The sequence below is a fragment of the Macrobrachium nipponense genome, chromosome 36 (genome assembly GCF_015104395.2).
Source record: "Macrobrachium nipponense isolate FS-2020 chromosome 36, ASM1510439v2, whole genome shotgun sequence".
In the NCBI taxonomy this organism is placed as follows: domain Eukaryota; kingdom Metazoa; phylum Arthropoda; class Malacostraca; order Decapoda; family Palaemonidae; genus Macrobrachium; species Macrobrachium nipponense.
Window position 1 is genome coordinate 50899383 of NC_087220.1, and position 20700 is coordinate 50920082.

At 35.5% G+C, this 20700-nt stretch overlaps 1 protein-coding gene across 4 annotated transcripts in view; it reads left to right on the plus strand.

The window, feature by feature from the left end:
- Positions 1-20700, plus strand: part of LOC135203640 (proline dehydrogenase 1, mitochondrial-like) — a 104860-nt gene that overhangs the window by 51825 nt on the left and 32335 nt on the right. The window contains exon 3 of one of the 4 annotated variants that reach the window (XM_064233479.1): positions 10406-10444. The exons of the other annotated variants lie outside the window; for them this stretch is intronic. Within the exon in view, the coding sequence (XP_064089549.1) occupies positions 10406-10444 (39 nt within the window). The remainder of the gene's footprint in view (positions 1-10405; positions 10445-20700) is intronic. 4 annotated transcript variants of the gene reach the window in all.

Sequence of the window (20700 nt, forward strand, 5' to 3'; positions counted from 1 at the left end):
TCGCCAAATCAGTGCCACCACTCTCTCTCTCGCCAGTGTCGAGACAGTGCCTCGTCTCGAAACACGGCCACCAGGTGACTTGAAACCTTGGAACCCATCGAAGAATTCTTGATGCGATGAGACGTGACCACAATGGGCAAAATGCGATTGAGGTCAGGGACTTCTCAGACAATCCCGTGTAAGAGGTTTTATGATCTTACTACGTAGGCGCTGAGGTGGTTCGGGGTGGAATTAAGCCAATAAAGTGTGATAATGTGAATGTTTTAGGTGTAAGTGTGTTATAAGTAGTTTTTTTCTTCTTCTTCAGATGAGGAACGCCTGTTCTTGTTGAAAACAGGTACCAATGGAATGGACAAAGCTAGATATAAATTGACAAACATTGAAGAGAGAATCAAAAAGACTATCAGTCATACTTGTCCGATTCTTTAGGTGAACAAAATTTGGAGACTGAAGAATTCTTATTCCTAAAAATGAAAACGTACCAAAAGCGAAGGTCGAGAACATTCTTCTCTCTCTCTTCTCTCCTTCACCTTCCTCTATTCTCTCTCTCTCGCTTCCTCTCTCCTTCGTCTCTCCCTTCTCCCTCGTCCGTTCTTCTCCTCCTTCTTGTTTATATCCCTACCTCTGATGAGCGCATGAATGAAATCTCTCCCTCTCTTTTGTTTGTTGATAATGTGATTATGATTGCCAGATACATCCATTACAGTTATTTGAAAATATAACTCGTATGTATTTGAAAAATGCTACAGACAGATATCTATCCTTTGCAAATTATTATTATTATTATTATTATTATTATTATTATTATTATTATTATTATATTATTCAGAAGATCAACACTGTTCATATGGAACAAGCCCACCACAAGGGCCACTGACTTGAAATTCAAGCTTCCAAAGAATATTATGGCATTCGTTAGGTAGAAGAGAGGAGATCTCACTTATTAAAGAAAAAAAAATAGATAAAAATGTATTCAAATGCAGGGTGCATAGCATTAGGGTAGTAACGCTTTAGTTCCACAATAAGAATAACTAGACGCAATCGTATCCCAGCGCCAAGAGAGCACGTATATGCAGATGACAGAACGGCTTGCACGCATGCGCGTTAACACTCTGTCTGCATGCGTGGTCATGTGGTCGAGATGAAAGTTGCCATTTTAACCCTGAGGGCGTCTTAATAAGCTCATTTGCCCTTGTGGGTATGACCATCCGTTGTCTAGACAGCTCAGTCGCTTTACGCCGTCCTTTCGTCATCATAGACGACAACGCTGTGTCCCCTTGATGCGAGTTGCCACTTATATATTTATTTTTCTATTACAATTTACGGCCCGATTCACTTCGTTATATCGTGTTTCTGTATGACATTCAAAACCACGAAATCTGTAGAAGCGATCTTGCTTTACTCTGTGAAATTGAATTAAATAAAACTTGTATAAATCCTATTTTAAACCGTATAAATATGACATTCGCAAGCGCGGGTCAAAATCGCTTGTAATTACTGACAGGCAACTCGACGTTCACACATGGAATAACTGGGTATTTTGTGCACCGTATATATTCAGTGGCATTACATTTGTTCAATCTATCCTTTATATATATATATATATATATATATATATATATATATATATATGTATATATATATACATATACCAGTCAGAGAGAGAGAGAGAGAGAGAGCACCACGGCTTTGAAACTTCTTTCACACTGCCTAATGCTCTCTCAGCAGTAATGGATGATATGCAATCAGCAGCCAGAGCCGACAGGTGCTGAGGTTGACACGAGAGAGAGAGAGAGAGAGAGAGAGAGAGAGAGAGAGAGAGAGAGAGAGAGAAGCATTAGCAGTGTCAGGGAAAACCATTGGGATCGCTCCGGTGCCATGGCAACGCTCTGTTGCTCTGCCCGCCATGTTTGAACTAGCGCTTTAGTCTAGGGTTCTTCCGAGGAATGTCTCCTCTTTTGAGAATATTCTGGGCTGCTGCTGCCGCAAGGGGTCGTGGTAACAACAGAAATGATTTTAAATGAACTCTTGTCACAGAAAAATTCAGTATACGAGATTATTTTAATGGACTCTCGCTGTCAAAATAATGAGTTGAATTGTATGTATTTTTGGTTGCCTGTTTTTCTGAGATTTTAATGAATGCTTCATTGATAATTTTAATAGCAATTTATCTGAAAGAAATATTTCTTTAAGACTGATTAGCAATTTAACGTCAAGAAAGGTTACGTGGCCTCCTGATGCTTTGGTGGAACTTACCAAGTCATCCTGTGAGTAAGACGAGCCATCAAGCAACTCGGTCAATTAGTCAATCAATGCCTTTGGTAGGCAGGACAAATCGATCGTCTAGAGACTTTTAGAAGCCTCTAGATCATTTCTATAATGGGTTGGTTGGTCAATGAGTCTAGCGTTGCAACATCATATTGAACTCTGAAAATGAAATATTTCCTTCCGATTGTGATATATAGGAAATACTTGTCACCGTCTATGAAATCTGTGGAAAGATACCAATTACGACATGCAAAACGGTCGGAAACCGTATAGATTGATTCATTCGAAAACCGTTTACATAAAAAATAACGGAGGTTGGGAAGATCCAATATGGCGAAATCGGAAAAAGAACTCGATTGTACGTGAAGGCAAAGCGTTGAGTCATGGCTCCCTCCTCCGTCTCGCTTTCCCCTCGTGTGTTATAGCCGGCCGGTTTCCCCTCGTGAATCCGTTCCCTTCAACCCCAGGCAGATGTAACTGGTGCAAACCGGTTTAATTTATCACCCCCCCTCCCCCCCCCCCATACACGCAAGTTTTCCATCCGGCTCCAACATCCGTCTAGCAGTGCTTTATCTGACTCATGCAGTGCTCGTAATATTAGTCTACTATTAGGTTCTGTTCTCTTTTATTATAGAAAATTAGACGCCTTTTCTAGCTCTTTCTAGAAAGAGTAAAGTTTAATTCCATACTTAAACCACATTTAAGTGTGTATGTGTACGCCCGTTGTCCCCTTATGGGTATTTGTTTTTATATATAAATATATAATAACATGTCTGAAATGTGGCTTTTTGTAAGGAAAGTATTTCCTGTCTGAGTCGGTTCCAGCCATTATTTTTTTTTAAGTGTTATATATATTTGCTTTTGTATTCATATTAATTAATATTTTTTGTAACATTTTTAGCCCATTTTGCCAAGTAGCTAATTCCTTTAAAGAGTCAATGACCATCTGTTGTTTATGAATGTTTTATATGCACTCGGAATAAAATCCCCCTCTGGCAACTTTACCACGAAGTTGCAGGTGTTTTCCAATTCAGTGAGTTGACGCTGCAGTTGCTTCCCCGTTCTTCTGCCTTTCTCTGCATTGCAAGGGCTGAAATGCCGTGCAATGCAGGAGACATTGCAATACTGAAGCACGCAAAGGCTGTGCTGATGTAGCAGTGGGGAGAAGGGGAGAAATCCCCACTGCGAAGCTTAGTACTAACGAGTGTGAATCGATAATGGCGGGGAATATTATTAGTATATCGAGTATGTGGTGGTGTATGGAGTCTTAAGTCATTTGTTGTATGATTGTGACGTCACGTTGTTTATTTGCTGTTACAGAATGCTGTGACGTCGCGTTGGTTATTCATTGCTACAGAACGCTGGCCATACGCGAAGCTTTTAATTCTGTAGGAAATGGTCACTTTCGGCTCGCCAGTGCTGGATGCAAACATTCTCTCTCTCTCTCTCTCTCTCTCTCTCTCTCTCTCCTCTCTCTCTCTCTCTCTCTCTCTCTTGCATGGAAATTTCAGGAATATTGATCACCCCAGAATAATTAGAACTGAATAACATAAAGGAAGAAATATATCACGTAAAGTAACCACCTCAAGATATAATTAAATTCATTATTACAGTATGTATATTAATATTCGTTACATGAAAAAAAGAGCCTTCACCTTCATTATTTCAGACCTATAAATAAACTGGTTGCGCACGATACAGCGTATCGTTATCATACCTATTGGAGAGATGTCTCATTAGCGTAATTGTACCCAGAAATAACGAGTCTAAATGTGTGTCCTGGTCACGCAATGCCCAGACTCACTTTGCTGTTGGCAGCTTATGAAGAGAGAGAGAGAGAGAGGGTTCTAGATTGGCTGGAAGCACTTATATAGCATAGGTTTTTGTAAAGAAGTTCATCTTAATATTGAGCAAACTCCGAGCGAATGACATAGTACCTATAATAACTTAATTTTATGAAATAAAATCACGATTTTCCTCCTCCCTTGACTAGAAATATTAAAATCAATAGTCCTATAATCATTTTTCGCTGTCATCAGTAGCGTGCAAAGGCATTGCGTCATCGCTTGTGGCGTTACGTAATGTATTGAATAACGACGCTACCGACAGGATACTAGGCAAACACAAGATCCCGCGTTTTCGCGCATCTCACGAGAATGGACGAGACGAGACTGCGAGATATATCGCTGATATGATATGGAATTGTGGGTGGGAGGGAGCTAGCTTGTGTTGAGGTTATTCAGTAAGAGAGAGAGAGAGAGAGAGAGAGAGAGAGAGAGAGAGAGAGAGAGTTGGTGACGACCGACCTACTAGTGAGCATCAAGACCTGCTGTAATGTATTGATTCTCTCTCTTCTCTCTCTCTCTCTCTCTCTCTCTCTCTCTCTCTCTCGTTGTATACTCAGTAATACTTTTTTATCGTTTATATTCCTGTCCACTGTTTATTCTCCTCTTTATGATTGTCTTCGACTTATTTCCCTTCCGTCCTTCGTTTTAAATGGCATTTACTAAGCTACGAGACCTCTTTTAATGTTCAATGTCAACCTTTTAAGAGGAGGATGACAGACGAAACTGATTTTGTCTGCCCCATTCCCGCCATTACGCGTTTTTTTTCTTTCATTTGTTATTGAACGGGTGTTGAACTCTCTCTCTCTCTCCTCTCTCTCTCTCTCTCTCTCAGTAGCTTGAAGTGCCTCTCGTAGACCGCTCGGTTTAGAGTTTAAACACTCGGCGTTGACAAGAACTATAATATAAGTAACTGTTCTTTTTGAAGAGTTAGAATGAAAAAGTACTCAAGTGATACCGAGTTTTTTCTTCTTTTTTTCGGTTATGTGGTTATGTCGTTGTTTTAAATTTTTATTTTACTTTGTTTTTTTGTGGTTGTTATTGGTGTTCTCTTGTTTTTCGGGTGATGATAGTTTTGTAGTTGTTGTTGAAGCTGTTTTTATATTATTTGTTGTTGCTATTAATATAATTATTTTATTTATATCATTATTATTATTACGGTTACTACCACCACTACTACTACTATTATTAGTTATGATTGATACTGTTTTCATCATTACTATAAATATTATTTATTACCATTATTGTTAATAATAACTAAGATTGATATTGCTTTTATCATTATTATTAGATATCACCATTATTATGAATTATTATTCTTGATACTTGCTATTATTAGTATTACCATTACTCACCTCCTTCCATTTTTCTGCTGATTTTGATGAAACTTAGATATTTATAAATAAAATCGTTGACCTTCATTTATTTTTCAAGGTCACTGGTCAGTCTCGAGGTCAGAAGAGTTATCGTTTTAGGATTTAGTTTACTCGAGTAAGCCTACAAACTACTATGGTCTTATTGTTGTTGTTTTTGTTTTTGCTGCTGCTGCTGTTCTTGTTAGGGGGGTAGGAAAGGTCTATAGAAGAGCCTGAAAAGGTCTGAAAAAGGTGTTTTGCGTTGAGTTAAAGATACAGGAATTTTAGGATATGATATTTTATCATTTATTTATTAGAAATGAAAATGTAAAAAAAAAAATATATGTGCATCTTAAACGGTATAAGAAAAATTGATTTCTGATAAAATATAGCGTATTCCTTTTAATTTTCATTGATCAAAACAACTCTCTATGTGACCGTAGATTTTATCACGCGCCCCCGAGTAAGCTGGAGGTCGGATCACGCCTCGTTACTATAAATTAAAAAGTAGTGAATTAATTATGTCTGAAAATTATTGACTCATTTTCATGAAGTTTCATTAGAACTTCGGTTGTTGCCGAGTATTTTTATCTTAGTTATTTCTGACTTCGACTTTATTTTAGAGGTCAATTACACTGTTAGATTTCAAAGTTTTCATTTTACATCATGTGTATATATATGTATATATATATATGTATATATATATATATATATATACATATGTATATATATATATAATATATATATATATATATATATATATATATATATGAGAATCCACGGTAATGTCCTTGTTTATCCAGATATATATTTTATGGAAATATTTACCAAATATATATAAATAAATAATTTTATCTGGATAAACAAGGATATTACTCTGGATCCTTCTATTGATTTCTTAGAAGCACGATGCAGTGTTTTTATATTGCATATATATATATATATATATTATATTGTCTATGCTATTTACTGTGTGGCATATTGTATGTATGTCTGTATATACTATATATCATGCACATTACATTCATACATACATACACATAAATATGCCTATTTAACAAGTGCCTATTTTCCCATGATTGTTCATTTGAGTCATTTTAGTTTCCACTGATTATCACGAACTTGTCACCGTTACCTATTCAGTTAATGAGGAATTTCATAACGGAGGTTTTAACTCCCCTCACCTCTCTCTCTCTCTCTCTCTCTCTCTCTCTCTCTCTCTCTCTCTCTCTCTCTCTCTGGAAATATAATTAACTTAAGCAACAGCTTTAATAAGAGTCTGTATAATTCTCTCGTTTTCTATTCCCCTCATAAAATTATTACTCTTGCAGTCACATTTATTATTATTATTATTATTATTATTATTATTATTATTATTATTATTATTATTATTATTATTATTATTATTATTATTATGAGGTCGACAACAAGGTATTTGATAAGGTTTTTTTTAAGTCGTATCCTGCAATGATTACATTTTGAGTTTAAATCTAATTATTATTATTATTATTATTATTATTATTATTATTATTATTATTATTATTATTATTATTATATTATTTCTGCTACGAAATTCACAATATCTCGACAATTGTTGTGTCAGCCTAACGAAAATCCACGATTATATAAATGAATTGTATTAATATGCAAAAGATAAAACATGTTTTTTTTATTTTTTGTATATGAATACAAATTTTACATATTTGTGGATTTTCATAAATTATTATTATTGTTGTTAATTTTTATATAAAACCCGAATATAGTAACTGATTACTTGAGTAGAACATAAAATTTACTACTACTACCACTGCTACTACTACTACTACTACTACTGCTACTGCTACTACGAAACCCGAATACAGTAACTGAATTCATCAAGTGAATGTAGAAAACTGACAGATATATGAGCGTTCTTTTAAACATATTTAGTCACCTTCATCAGTCATATTGATATTCAAGAGTGATTTCAATGCATTTGATTGATAAATTTCGGTTTTTGTTTATAAATTTCGTTTTGTACAGATTTCAGAAACACTGTGGTTGTAAAAATATTAGTTTGTTTGTTATTCATCCAAATTCCTTCGGGCCAGCCCCATGAGAGCTGTCAATCAGCTCAGTGGTCTTGTTAAACTTTTAATAAATTACACATTGTTAATATTCGATGAATTATACGAGACTCATCTGGCTATGTATGTTTGTGTATGTATACAATATACTGTAAAAGCGATTTAAGTCCTAAAATCTACTTGACTTGTTCTTAATGTATTTTTGTATTTATCGACTAAAATTGTCCGTATGCCGTGCTAGACATTGGAGCTAAATTAAAAGCTTGTACGTATGTTTACTTTTGTATATCATAATTCAAGGCTTTTGTAGCTGTATTCTTAGTTGTTTATGCAAATATATATATATATATATATATATATATATATATATATATATATATATATATATATATATATATATATATATATATATATATATATTGTGTGTGTGTGTGTTTACATATGTATATATGAAATGAAAAATAAGCATAAAAATACTTACGAAAGTGATTGGGTTACATTATTGTCGACCAATGTTTTTTTTACATGAATCATTTAAATGCCATAGAATGTTTTTTAGGTCGCATTAGAATATATGTATATATATTATATATAAAGATTATATATATATATATATACATATCATATATATATAGTAATATAACATATATAATAGTATATATACACATACAAACTTGCTCTAACACAGTTGAGTGCCTATCAGATAGACCTCATGTCATTTTTATCTAATTTTTGCTTTTGGTATTATTAAATTCCAAAGAATTTAGAAGTGGTATCGTATAAATGAAAATTTTTTTTTCAAGATTATTATAAGTGTTTCGATCTGAGTAAATGCCAAGTGCCCTAGTTGCGTATTCATAGATAGGGAAGATTATATTATGTATTGAATCGAGATATTAGTTAATACGCAAGGAAGCTGTATACATTTCCCTTATATTCTTGCAATTGTATACTATTTTGTAATTTTTTCCGGTCTTTTTCAATTATTTTGCTGCTGCCGTTTTCCATCTTAATTTTTTTTGTGTGTGTGTGTTTAATCAGCTGTGGTAAATATGATTTTGTCTTTTATTTCTAGGTCATAAAAGCTATCTAATTACCACCGTATTCTTGTGCGTTACGACCCGTAATTTCGTGCCCTTTTCAAAGTTGACCATAGTGGTTCCTTGTGTGATATTAGATCGTTCTTATAATTCCTACTTTAACGTGTGAAGCGTTTTTAAGAGCACTGAAATTCACCTGATGTGTTTATAAAAATTATATAAGCTCCAAACTCTTCTTAAGAAAACAACACTAAGGGTATATGACCCAGAATATGTTGGTCACTAAGCTGAACCAGTCCTCCTATTCTTGAAAGGAAATTTTAATATTGCGCTTCATGAGTTTTATCTGTTCAGTAACTCGATCAACCTGCCGTATATTGATGAGGTTTGAGGACAAGTCCATTTAAGAACGAATAAGCTCTTTATAGCTTTATTGTGTCAGGTGTTGACATTTCTGAATGTCTGAGTAGTTATCAAGCTACTTTCCAAAGTATTTACATATATTTATTTATCTAGATGTATATATCTATAGTGGTGGATGTCAGTGTATGTAAGGAAGTCGACGTGATACTGATGGGCCTTTTGTGGTGTGTGTATGTTTTTTTTTTTTAAGTCTGTGAGATTGTCGTGGTTTAATAATTATACATTTATACAGTAATTTATATTTCCAATTAACATTTTATTATTTCTTATAATTTTATTTTCTATAATACATTTTTACATCTTAAACATTCCTTTATATTTTGGGGTATGTTTTGGTATTAATAGTCGAATGAATGTTAATGTCTATGAAAAATATACACACTACACGCACCAAAACTAAAATTGAGTTGTCTATAGTTAGTGTAACAGTATGCCAAGCCAGATTTCTGTGTACAGTAATGGACGTGTATTTGGTGTAGCTGTTTTGTGTATTATTTGTTGCTTCTGTAGAAAAAAAAAATCGTAATTCAGAAACTTTGTTTGTTCTCAGGAAAAGGTGGAATTAAACGTAGACTTTTTATATTCGCACTATTAGAACGTTTTTTGTTATTTGTTTTTTTCTTAAAAATTACTTTCTTTCACAGATGAGTAAAGATTGTTAGCAATATATATAGTTTTATGTAGATAATAGCTAGCATTCTTTTCTTAAAAAAGATTTTGTATGGGGGGGGATTAAAAAGATTTTGTATATCCTCCTCCCCCTTCTATCCCCCCTCCCCCCCACACCCCAGCCCACCCCTTCAACTTTTTACCTGAAGCTCTCGTTTCATTTTTTTAACTTCCAAAAGGAATTATATTCGTAAAGCTTCAGTCATTTCCTTGGCAAATCCGTAACCCTCACATATCAGGGGTATGTGATTTCCCCCTTCATATTTTCTGTCGATTTTCTTCTAATAATTGCAAAAGTTTTACCTATTAAATGGTTTCTAGATTAACTGTTTCCCTGAAACACTTTTGTTTCCTTTGAAGAATTGCATTTTGCAAAGAATGCTTTATTAAATTGCATTTCCCATTTTAAACAACATCCCATTTCCCTCTCGTGTGCTAACACCAGAATTCATTTTTCGTAAAAATCACAGGTAGCGCATAGCTTTGATTTCCTTTGCAATTTCTAAAAAAAAAAGAATTCACACAGATTTCCCCTCTCACACCTCAACGCCACCAAAGTAAGAAGAAAAAGAAGAAGAAGAGGAAGAAGAATGTCTTACTTATTCCACCCTCTTTTCAGAGCAGACACTTTGCCCTTGACTTCAATGGAAAAAATGCATGTGTACTACCCTTCCCCCCCTCACCCCCGGTGAATGAGTTATGCTTTAATAATAATAATTCCTATGCTTTTGTTTACCCTGGTCGTGCTTGCCATCGTCGGACTATGAGGATGACCTCTGGTAAGTGGGGCGAAGAAGAAGGAAAAAAAAAATATTTTTAACCCTTTACAAGCTAAGCTGCTTACCCTCTTAAACTCACCCAGAGCACCATTTTCTATACGCTGTAGCACCGTTTTCTATAACGATGTTGATTGCTATTGACTGTCCTCGTGATGATATGTGTATCATGCTTGCTTCTGCTGAGAGTGGAGATCTGTAGAGCTTCTTGTTGATTCTGAGTAAGCTTTTGACAGTCTGGAGTCTTGTGGCTTGTTAGAATAACTTCTGCCTGATGGATATAAGGTATGCAACACCTGTCATTGAATAGAATTTTATTAAAGCTTATAAGGAAAGACGTATGTTAAAATATGCAGCCTACCAGCACCAGAGAGACACGAAAGTTAATCTTGACGTTTTAGTAAGCTTCAGATAGATCAGAAAAAAGGAGGCCTTTGGAAATTCTCTCCAGGTATTAGTGCAAGCTTAGCATTTTGAAAGCTTGAAAAAAATAGGATGACGGATTCAACTGCAAGAATATGAAAGCATTTTAGAGACTTGTGTATTGTCAGATATATATAGGATAGCTGACAGGAATGAACGCTATTCCTTTTTGAGATTTTCCTGAATATTTAAGATTTCACTATATGCAAAAACTATCAAAGATCCTTTTCAGAAAGTGGAGAAGTTAAGACATTTAAAATGAATGACAAACACCATAAGTTCTAGTGAAAATAGTAAAATTTATTTAGGAAATTCTGGTTAAAGGATTCCGTTTCTTGACCATGAAAGAGTTTTGAATATTTTTTTCAGGTAAAGGTCTCTTAAGAATAATTCTAACACTACTGAGGACTCCATTATACGTTTTATAGAGAATAAATTGTAATGTCAGATACAGAGCTTATTCTTAGAATACCTTAGGGAATATTTTATTACTGATATCCACAGGCAATTTTCAAATCTACCATCACAGATCAAAGTAGGAATTGATCTCCCAAACAGTCACTGCATCAAGATATCTTAACGATACAGATATTCTAAATAGATCAAGCTTTGAGTTGAAGTTATGAAGTAATGTCCATCCGTCCTAAATATGTTTCTGTATGTCATTCTTGTCGTAAATCTGTAGGATACCCTTGAAATGTTTCGGTAATGAATTTTGATCATTTTTGACAAATGTATGCTTTCATTCATGACGAAAGAGTCAGCCAGCAACATACCTTCGTCTTGTCTGTGTATATATATATATATATATTATATATATAATATATATATATATATTACATATATATATATATATATATATATAATAATATATGATTATTTGTATATATGTAAAGTGTGTATATATATATATATATATATATATATATATATATATAATATATATATATATATATATATATATATATATATATATGCCAATGTACTGGCCTTCGTAACGAGACGTAGTATATGTCTCCACTCTTTTATAAAGCTATGTCGACCTTCCTTTGTATTTAGCTAATTATACCCCTTAACTTGTCAAATAAACCTTGTGTATATTACCTTTTAGTTAAAAGTCAAAGAATGCTTCTATGATGTATGTAATAATTAGCTGAAATATAGTTTTAATGTTTCTTAATGAAATAGAATTAGAACCTTTTTCTTAGCCATGGAATTTTTGTAATATAGATTTTTCGTAATATGTAAATATTTTTATCTTTTCCTTGTAGTAAACTGACATGTATAAAATAACTGATTTTTTTTTTTTGGTAATGTTGTTAGCTACCTACGTTTTAAAAAGATTTTATTTCAGGTCATAAGCTTCATACTTTTTGTGTATATGATTATCTCCAGTAGCATGCTTTTTTTTTTTTCTATTTTCATTGAGTTTTAGCATAACCATATTTTTAGACGTTTCTTCAAACTCCTCAGATTTTTGCCTTGAAATGAAGAATCACCATTATTTTGTTCATCTTCATGCTAAGGCCATGTTTTTCCAATGTTATTTTATTTAAAACTAATGCTACCTAACCTGAGATCCTACAAATAACTCAGTTTTTACTCTGTAATTGAACATTTGACAAAACGTATTATATGTCGAGGACGCAAGATTTATTCTTAAATAAACCTTTGGCTTGTCAAACGGAAGATTCTAGGGCAATTTACTGAATATTTCTCTTGTGACAAAAGCTAAAACGATGCCAAGGTTTATGACTGTCTTCAGACAGAAGATATCCCGAAATGCAAGCAGACAGACCTTATCATTTTTTAGTATTCAGTTTTACTCTTGAGTTTAATGAAGTCCTTTGGTTTGACGAGAAACATAATACATTCTCTCTCTCTCTCTCTCTCTCTCTCTCTCTCTCTCTCTCTCTCTCTCTCTCTCTCTCTCTTCATTTTGCATGTCTGGAATAGCTTGCCTACTATTACAGCTGACACGGCGGCACCTAATCCACTCTCTCTCTCTCTCTCTCTCTCTCTCTCTCTCTCTCTCTCTCTCTCTCTCTCCTTCCTGTCTGGAATAATCTTACCTACTACCACCACCACCACCACAGCTGCAGCGCCCTAAGGAAAACAAGTTGTTTTTTGACCAAGGTTTCATTCAGTGAATCTTGTTATACTTAATCATTTTCATCTCATTTTTGTCTTTTAAGTAATAATATATTTTATTATTGTTTTGTGTACTTCGTTAGTAATTGATACTGTGTTATAAACGTATACCTTCTGAAGCAGTGTACAGCAAAAGGATTTCTTGTGGAAATTATTTCACAAAGTCTTTTATCAGTCTTCGGAATCAAATTTTTTTCCTCCGACAATGCATTCTTGTGATAAGAGAGCTTTTGTTCGAAATACAGTGATACACGACAGAAGCAGAGAGAATGGATATGCACAGAGTTTTTAAATTGATTTTTAGATTAATTGATGTAGATTTCTCATTTTTGTCAATTGCTTGTAAACGTGAAATGATTATGGCTAATTGATAATTCCCGAATCTAATTGTAGGTGTTTGCTAGCAATTGTATTATATTATGAAAGCTTTTTTTTATATATTTCAGAAGATTTGTAGCCTTGTGTCAAATTCACATTTGACTTATTTGAATTGTTTTGATGAAGAGACTCCATTTTTAATTATTTTTTTTTAGATCCCTTACCTGTCAATGAGTGTTACCAAGGACCTTAGTGTTAGAATGCTGCTCGTCCTCTTTCTACTTAATGAAACCTCTGGTACTTTTTTTTTACTTTTAGTTCCTGTGGAAAACTACTTACGAAAACCTCCACCCCACAGATTAAGGCAAGCATGTCTGGGGCATGACCAGAGTTTGTGTTTGCTGTCTAGTGCTTTATCAAACATATTTTTTCATTTTTTTTATCGGATGAGTAGATATTATTTGCAGATGTGTCCTCTGAAAAGATTACTGTGTTTGGTCGTTGCATCCTGCATTTTTAAGTTTATATATGTATTAGTTTTTGTATTTTTGTTTTTTTGCTTTGTGTACATTTTAGCGTTCAGCTTTGTTTGGTCTCGAGAGGGGGGAAAGGTTGGTTATACAGCCAATGGAAAAATATAACCCAGTTCTTTGAAGTCAAAATTGTTTTCAGCTGAGAATAGGGCAAAGATAATTGTTCTTATTGCTCAGGATATATTACCCCTTTTTAATGCTCAATAACTGAAAATTAGAACCCAGATTATTCTCTCTCTCTCTCTCTCTCTCTCTCTCTCTCTCTCTCTCTCTCTCTCTCTCTCTCTCTCTCTCATTTTTAAGGATTTTCCGTAATGCCTTGACCCCCTGAATCACGAGAGAAAAAAAATCTTGAGAGTTAGGGCATGCCAGCCGTGATTTGTCTTGCTTCTCAGTTTCACAGCAGTTTGGAACAATGTAATGTTTCTCCCATGTTCGTGTTAAATGTGTAAACTCTGTCTATCTAGGTTGGTGTCGTAAAACGTTTGTAGTTAGGTAATTTTAGTAGACAATCACACACTCTTATGGCCATTTGTGCAGTACCCTCAAACGTACTTACATACATATATTCATTATGAATACAGACAGACATACATTACACACACACACACACACACACACGCACATATATATATATATATATATATATATAGATATATATATATATTATATATCTTCTTATATATCCCAATGGGAAACAATACCATTTACAAAGGAAAAATAACAGGAAAAACGCAAAACTACTACTCAGTTGATAAAGGAAACAACTGTCTTGAAACGAAGCTTTTGTCGACTACAAGTTCAGAACAAAAGTACTTTTGACTGCAACCTGACATTCCACTGATCTCGAGAGAACCTGGAATGGTCCAATCTCGAGAGAACCTGGAATGGTCCAATATCTGTCCCCCCAGGACGCTCTCCAGCTCTGGAAGATTATTATTCCAGAACTTAGTTTTGCTTCTGAAAGTGTTACCAACCCTTCCAGGACATTCACTTCCTCTGTTTCCAAGGACGCCTTCAACTCGGTTGACACCGCGCCTTCCAGACCGTCACAACACCCCTCCAGCCGGCCTGGAAGCCTCCGACCCATTTTCCAGGACTGCTGGAGGTTTCCAGCTGTCCCCTACCTCTTCCAATCCGGTCCCAAAACGCCCATCCCCCCTCACTAAGAATCCCTCCCCCATGCAATCCAGAGAGGACTGTGGCGCAGATACCCTCCCACGCACGGCTCTCTCTCTCTCTCTCTCTCTCTCTCTCTCTCTCTCTCTCTCGTTGGAAAGTCGTCCGAAGTCTTGTGTATTTGCACCTCTCCCGCAGTGTCTCCAGATCGTCTAATAAGGAGGAAAGAGGCCGACCAGTGTTTGCCTTCCTCTTTGCCCTCTTGGAACCATCTTCCTCAGATTTCAAGTTGGGATATTTTTCTTCTTCTTACTTTTGGAATTTCTGGCTACGTGTAATTTTGGTTCATTTTTTTTTCTTTAATATAATAAAGTTAAGTCTATCTTAGTTTAACCAGAGCACTGAGCTGATGAACAGCTCTCCTAGGGCTGGCCCGAAGGATTAGATATTTTTGTACGTGGCTAGGAACCAATTGGTCACCCAGCAACGGGACCTACAGCTTATTGTGGGATCCGAACCACACTATATCGAGAAATTAATTTCTATCATCAGAAATAAATTCCTCTGATTCCGCATTGGCCGAGCCGGGTTCCGAACTTCCGACCACCGGATTGGCAGCCGAGCGTGGAAACCACTCGTCCGGGCCAGGCGATGGAACCTCTTCTAAATATGAGATATATTATAATACAATATAATTAATATAATATATATAATTAGCTATATTAATATATAATATATATAATAACGATATATTATATGATATATAGATATATAAGATATAATATTATATAATAATAAGAATATATATTATATACACATAATATTTATAATATATAATATATTAATAGATATCTATAGATATATATAGAATATATATATAGATATATATATATATATAATAATATATTATATATATATATATATCTAATATATATTATATATAAATATAAATATATAAATATATATATAAAAGAGTGTGTGTGTGTAGAGATGGAGAAAGGCAAGAACAGTTACTGAAACGTTCATCCTTGAATTGTGTATATATGTATGTATAAATAAAGGCAAATGCCACGAAGGGATACACGGTCTTTTTCTAGCAAAGGACCGTGTATCGAAAGGCCTATAGTAGATTCACATCAACCGTGAGGGCTGGAAATTGTCTCTCAAGAGAGCTCACAGAGGCAGGATGTATGTTCCACCTCTCCTGAAAGATGAATCAGTCAGGAGCGGTGGAACATACATCCTGCCTATGTGAACTCTCGAGAAAGTATCCAGCCCTGCCATTGGCTTATCGACAGCCAATCAGAAGCGTCGTAAGGGACTGGCCTAGACATTAGATGCACGGGTGATGGGAATCTACTATAGCAACCACGCCTTCGTGGCCTTTGCCTTCATTTATATATTCATAGCGTTCTATATCTAAGTGATTCGGTTATATGTATGTATGTATGTATGTATACAAAAGCTTTCCGAAAGATATTCCTGATAATTCACAAACACATGGTTATTGTATAAAGGAGAACGTGCATTGCTTAGCAGAATTTCTCAATGATCAGCACCTGAAAAGACAATGCCCAGTTTATTTGATTTTCCTGGGAAACCATCGGAAGAGGTTTTATTGATTATCCCTCCATAAAAAAAAGGGTCCATTTACACCAATATCACGGGAGCACCGCTAATTATTTCCTGGTTTTTCCATCTTTATTATTAAAAACTAGATTTTACGATAATGTTTATATGTTCGAGTGAAAGAAATTGCTTGCTTTTTATTTATTTATTTATTTATTAATTATTATTATTATTATTATTATTATTATTATTATTATTATTATTATTATTATTATTATTATTATTATTATTATTATTATTATTATTATTATTATTACAGCAGCACCTCTATTGCCAGCAACGGTATTCCTCATGCTAAGTAATACTCTTGCACCGGGATTTACGCAGCTATCCTCGCTAGGAGTCTTCGCAAAGCGGATTACAACAAAACGGATTGATTCCCAAATTCGTTATTATTTTACCTTACATTTTATTGGGACGATTTTCCAGTTAGCTGATAAATTTGTCACTAAATCCGGATTCAGAATGAATCCTTTAAAGGGATTCCTCCCCCCGTAGGAGGGTAGTGCCGTCAGTGCACTTCAATTGGTGCACTGTAGGCATTACGTAAGGTTCTTTGCAGCGTCCCTTCGGCCCATAGCTGCAACCCTTTTCATTTTCCTTTTGCTGTACCTCCGTTCATATTCTCTTTCTTCCGTTAGACTTTCCACCTTCTCGAACAATTCGCAATCCATGTCACCCTGTTCATCCCCCAACGACCCGGTGTCCTTCAAAAATATTTAAATGTCCTTCAGGGCCTGGCGTTCCATAAAACCGCCTTGACACAACGGCGTCACGATTTCACAGTGCTGGGAGATTTGGAGTTCGTGATTCTTTTGTTTGTCCTGGGCCCTTGCGTGATTTGCGAAGTGGGTTAGAGGTGATTGACCCCCTCTCCCCCAACCGCCCCCCTTTTTTTTTCTCTTGTTGTTGAGTGTGGATCTAAATATATGCATTTATTTATTTAGATGTTTATTGTGATATGTACTATAAATCCTTCTTTGTTGGTATATATGGGAGTTTATGATAAATCATAAATTTGGTTGTGTTATGGAGAGAGAGAGAGAGAGAGAGAGAGAGAGAGAGAGAGAGAGAGAGAGAGAGAGACTGGCTGGTTGACTGACTTTGTATAATCTCCTTCGTGATGGTGTAGTAGGTTAGACAAAAGCCAAACGCAATGCGTCTGATTTCAAGGCCTCTCGTAGTACAAGGTCATGAGGTCATCTTATGGATTAGCTGTGCTCTCTCTCTCTCTCTCTCTCTCTCTCTCTCTCTCTCTCTCTCTCTCTCTCTCTCTCGCACACACAAACAAATTGTGATTAAGATAAATGCCTTTTAACTTGGATAAGTGTAAAGTTTTACAAATAGGAACTCTCTCTCTCTCTCTCTCTCTCTCTCTCTCTCTCTTAATTCTAAGAGTTAAAACTTCTAAGAGGCTAAACTGAAGATGGATGTAGTCGCACTCATTCGAACCGGTTTGTGATTCCATCTTGACCTTGTTTGACCCAAGTTTGAGTGAGGTCACGGAAATGTCGTGGCAAAAATAGTCTCATTCATTTCGCTGGCGGTATCAGCTTTCAGTGAGGTTGAGTGGTGTAAGCCCTTCCATTTTACGCAGGAAATCAAATGTTGACTTCATTGCTTAAATACGTAAGTGGCCGTTTTATTAAACTGAAAATAATTGTAAGACTTTGTAAATGGATACTTGGGCCGTGGTTGCTTCCAGGTTCTCTCTTCTGCTCGGGTTGATGATGGTAATTATCGTCTTTACAAGAATTTTTGGGTTGAGATAGGAACTTGCTAATCATATTTAGGCTCTCTCCTTTCAATTGTTCGTGTCTACATGTTTTGTATCTAATTTGACATGCCCCTTATGTATTTTTTTTAGAAAGATTCAATCGGAACAAGAATACTGAACAACCTTCGTCACCAATAGCATATAAAAGTTGCGACGCCCCTTACTGACAGCTGAAATAGAAACGGAATGAGTCAATCAAATACGTCTTGTATAGATTATGAACTTTGCAGTCGTTCTGGAGCTGCGAAGGATACATACTGTTCTCATCATTTTCCGGAAATGTAGATTGTTAGTTTTCCAGTGACTTTTTATGGAATATTGTTTGTGCAATTTGGGAATAGGTCTCAGGAGGAAATTCCAGAATATTTTCATTTGCAACAGAAATAGATGGAGTGACGTTAAGGTTCTTCAGTCTGAAGAGGGAAGCAACGTAATACCTTAGAACTTAGGCATTTATTCATTCAGTCACAAGCAAGGCGTGATCCGACCTCCAGCTTATGTGGGACACGTGCAAGGTTTTCCCCTCGCGCATAAGTTATAAACATCACATTCTTCACTTAACGTAAATTAAAACATGGTAAAATCTAGGGTCAAATAGAGCCTAGTTTCACCAACAAAAATTAAAATAAATATCCTACATTTTTATTAGAAATAGTTTTTCTGTACTGTTCAGCAAGCACATTATTTACTCTTTTTTACATTTTCACTAATAATTAAGTCATCAATATCCCATCCTAAAATTCATGTATCTTTAACTCAACGCGTAACATCCTTTTCAGACCTTTTCAGGCTCATCCATAGTCCTTTCCTACCCTGCCAACAATTAGCAAAACAACAAAAGTAGTTTGCAGGCTTACTCCCCGAGTAAGCGAAAAATGATGACGAATGGTTAATTGAAGAATCTCTGTTTACTAACTTCTATCGGTAACCTCCATCCAAAGTGACAACGCTTGATACTAACTCGCTAGGCGCCGGGTAATGAAGGGTTTATGAGATTGCCTCAGTAAGTAATGACAGTGTTCACTATTATGAGGTCCCCCCCACCCCTTTCCTAGTTAGGGAGGTCTAGCTGCTATAGTGATGATATTAAGGACAGCAACGGCGATATTGATGCTGTTAAGGGCTTAATTTTTATCAGGACAGTCCCCAAAGGGGGTTGGTCGTCTATAAGGAGAAGGAGGGGGAGGGCAGGGGTTAGGTAGGTAGGTAGGTAGGGAGAGAGAGAGAATCAGAGCAAGGTTATTTTGGGGCGTCTCAAGGTCATATTAGGGCATCTCAACCTTTCATAATCCTCGGCCGATAGGTGACCTCGTAACAGAGCAGTCCCTCTTCATCATGACTGGGATATCTCATTAGGGTACTACTACAGTTGGCCCTAAAGGTGGTGCCAATGATTTAGGACTGTCCCCAAGAGTTTGGGAGGCGGGGTTGGGGGTGTCTTGCCCGGCCAAGAATAGGGCATTCTTATAGTCCTCTTGGACGTGGGGTCACTCACCCTGTTCGTGGTGCTGGGTACGTCCTTTTGTGTGTAATACTTTTGATCTAGTATCACATCTTGGTGTGCTTGATGCTTTTCGTGTCTTGTAATACTTTCCCTTAATATTGTATCCAAATATTTTTTATGCTTTCCTTCATTGTAATACTTTTCTTAAGTATTCCATCCTTATGTTTTAATACTTTTCTTGAGTATTATCTCATAGTGTTTTAATACTTTTCTTGAGTAATATATCAGTGTTTTTAATACCCCTTTCCTGCGTAATATTTTCCTTGAGTTTTACGTCTTTGCGTTTTAATGTTTTTTTTTTTCTGTGTAATACTTTTCTTGAGTATTATATCCTGGTGTGTTAAATACTATTCTCCTGTGTAATATCTTTCTCGAGCATTACTACCTTGTGTATTTAACACTTAAGATCCATAAAATAGATTTAATGAAGGCCAACGTCCCAGTGTGGAATATGAGAGGCATCACAGTAAAAAGCTGTTCGCATTTGAATCAGTATGGATTTATGAATATATTCCTTCCGGATTTGTGTTAAATTATTGATGGGAACTGGAATCTATCGCCCATTAAGGCCAGCACACGAGAAGTTTCCAGGAATAAAGGGAATGTTGACTTTTTTTTTTTATCTATGGCTGTGTTGATTTGTAACTTTATTTTTTGTTGGGAATCATCTAATTATTCTCCACATCAAATGTACCTTATGCGGTGCACTGTAAGCGTTACTTAAGGTTCTTTGTAGCATCCCTTCGGCCCCAAGCTTTAACCCCTTTCGTTCGTTTTACGGTACCTCCTGTGATATACTCCTTCT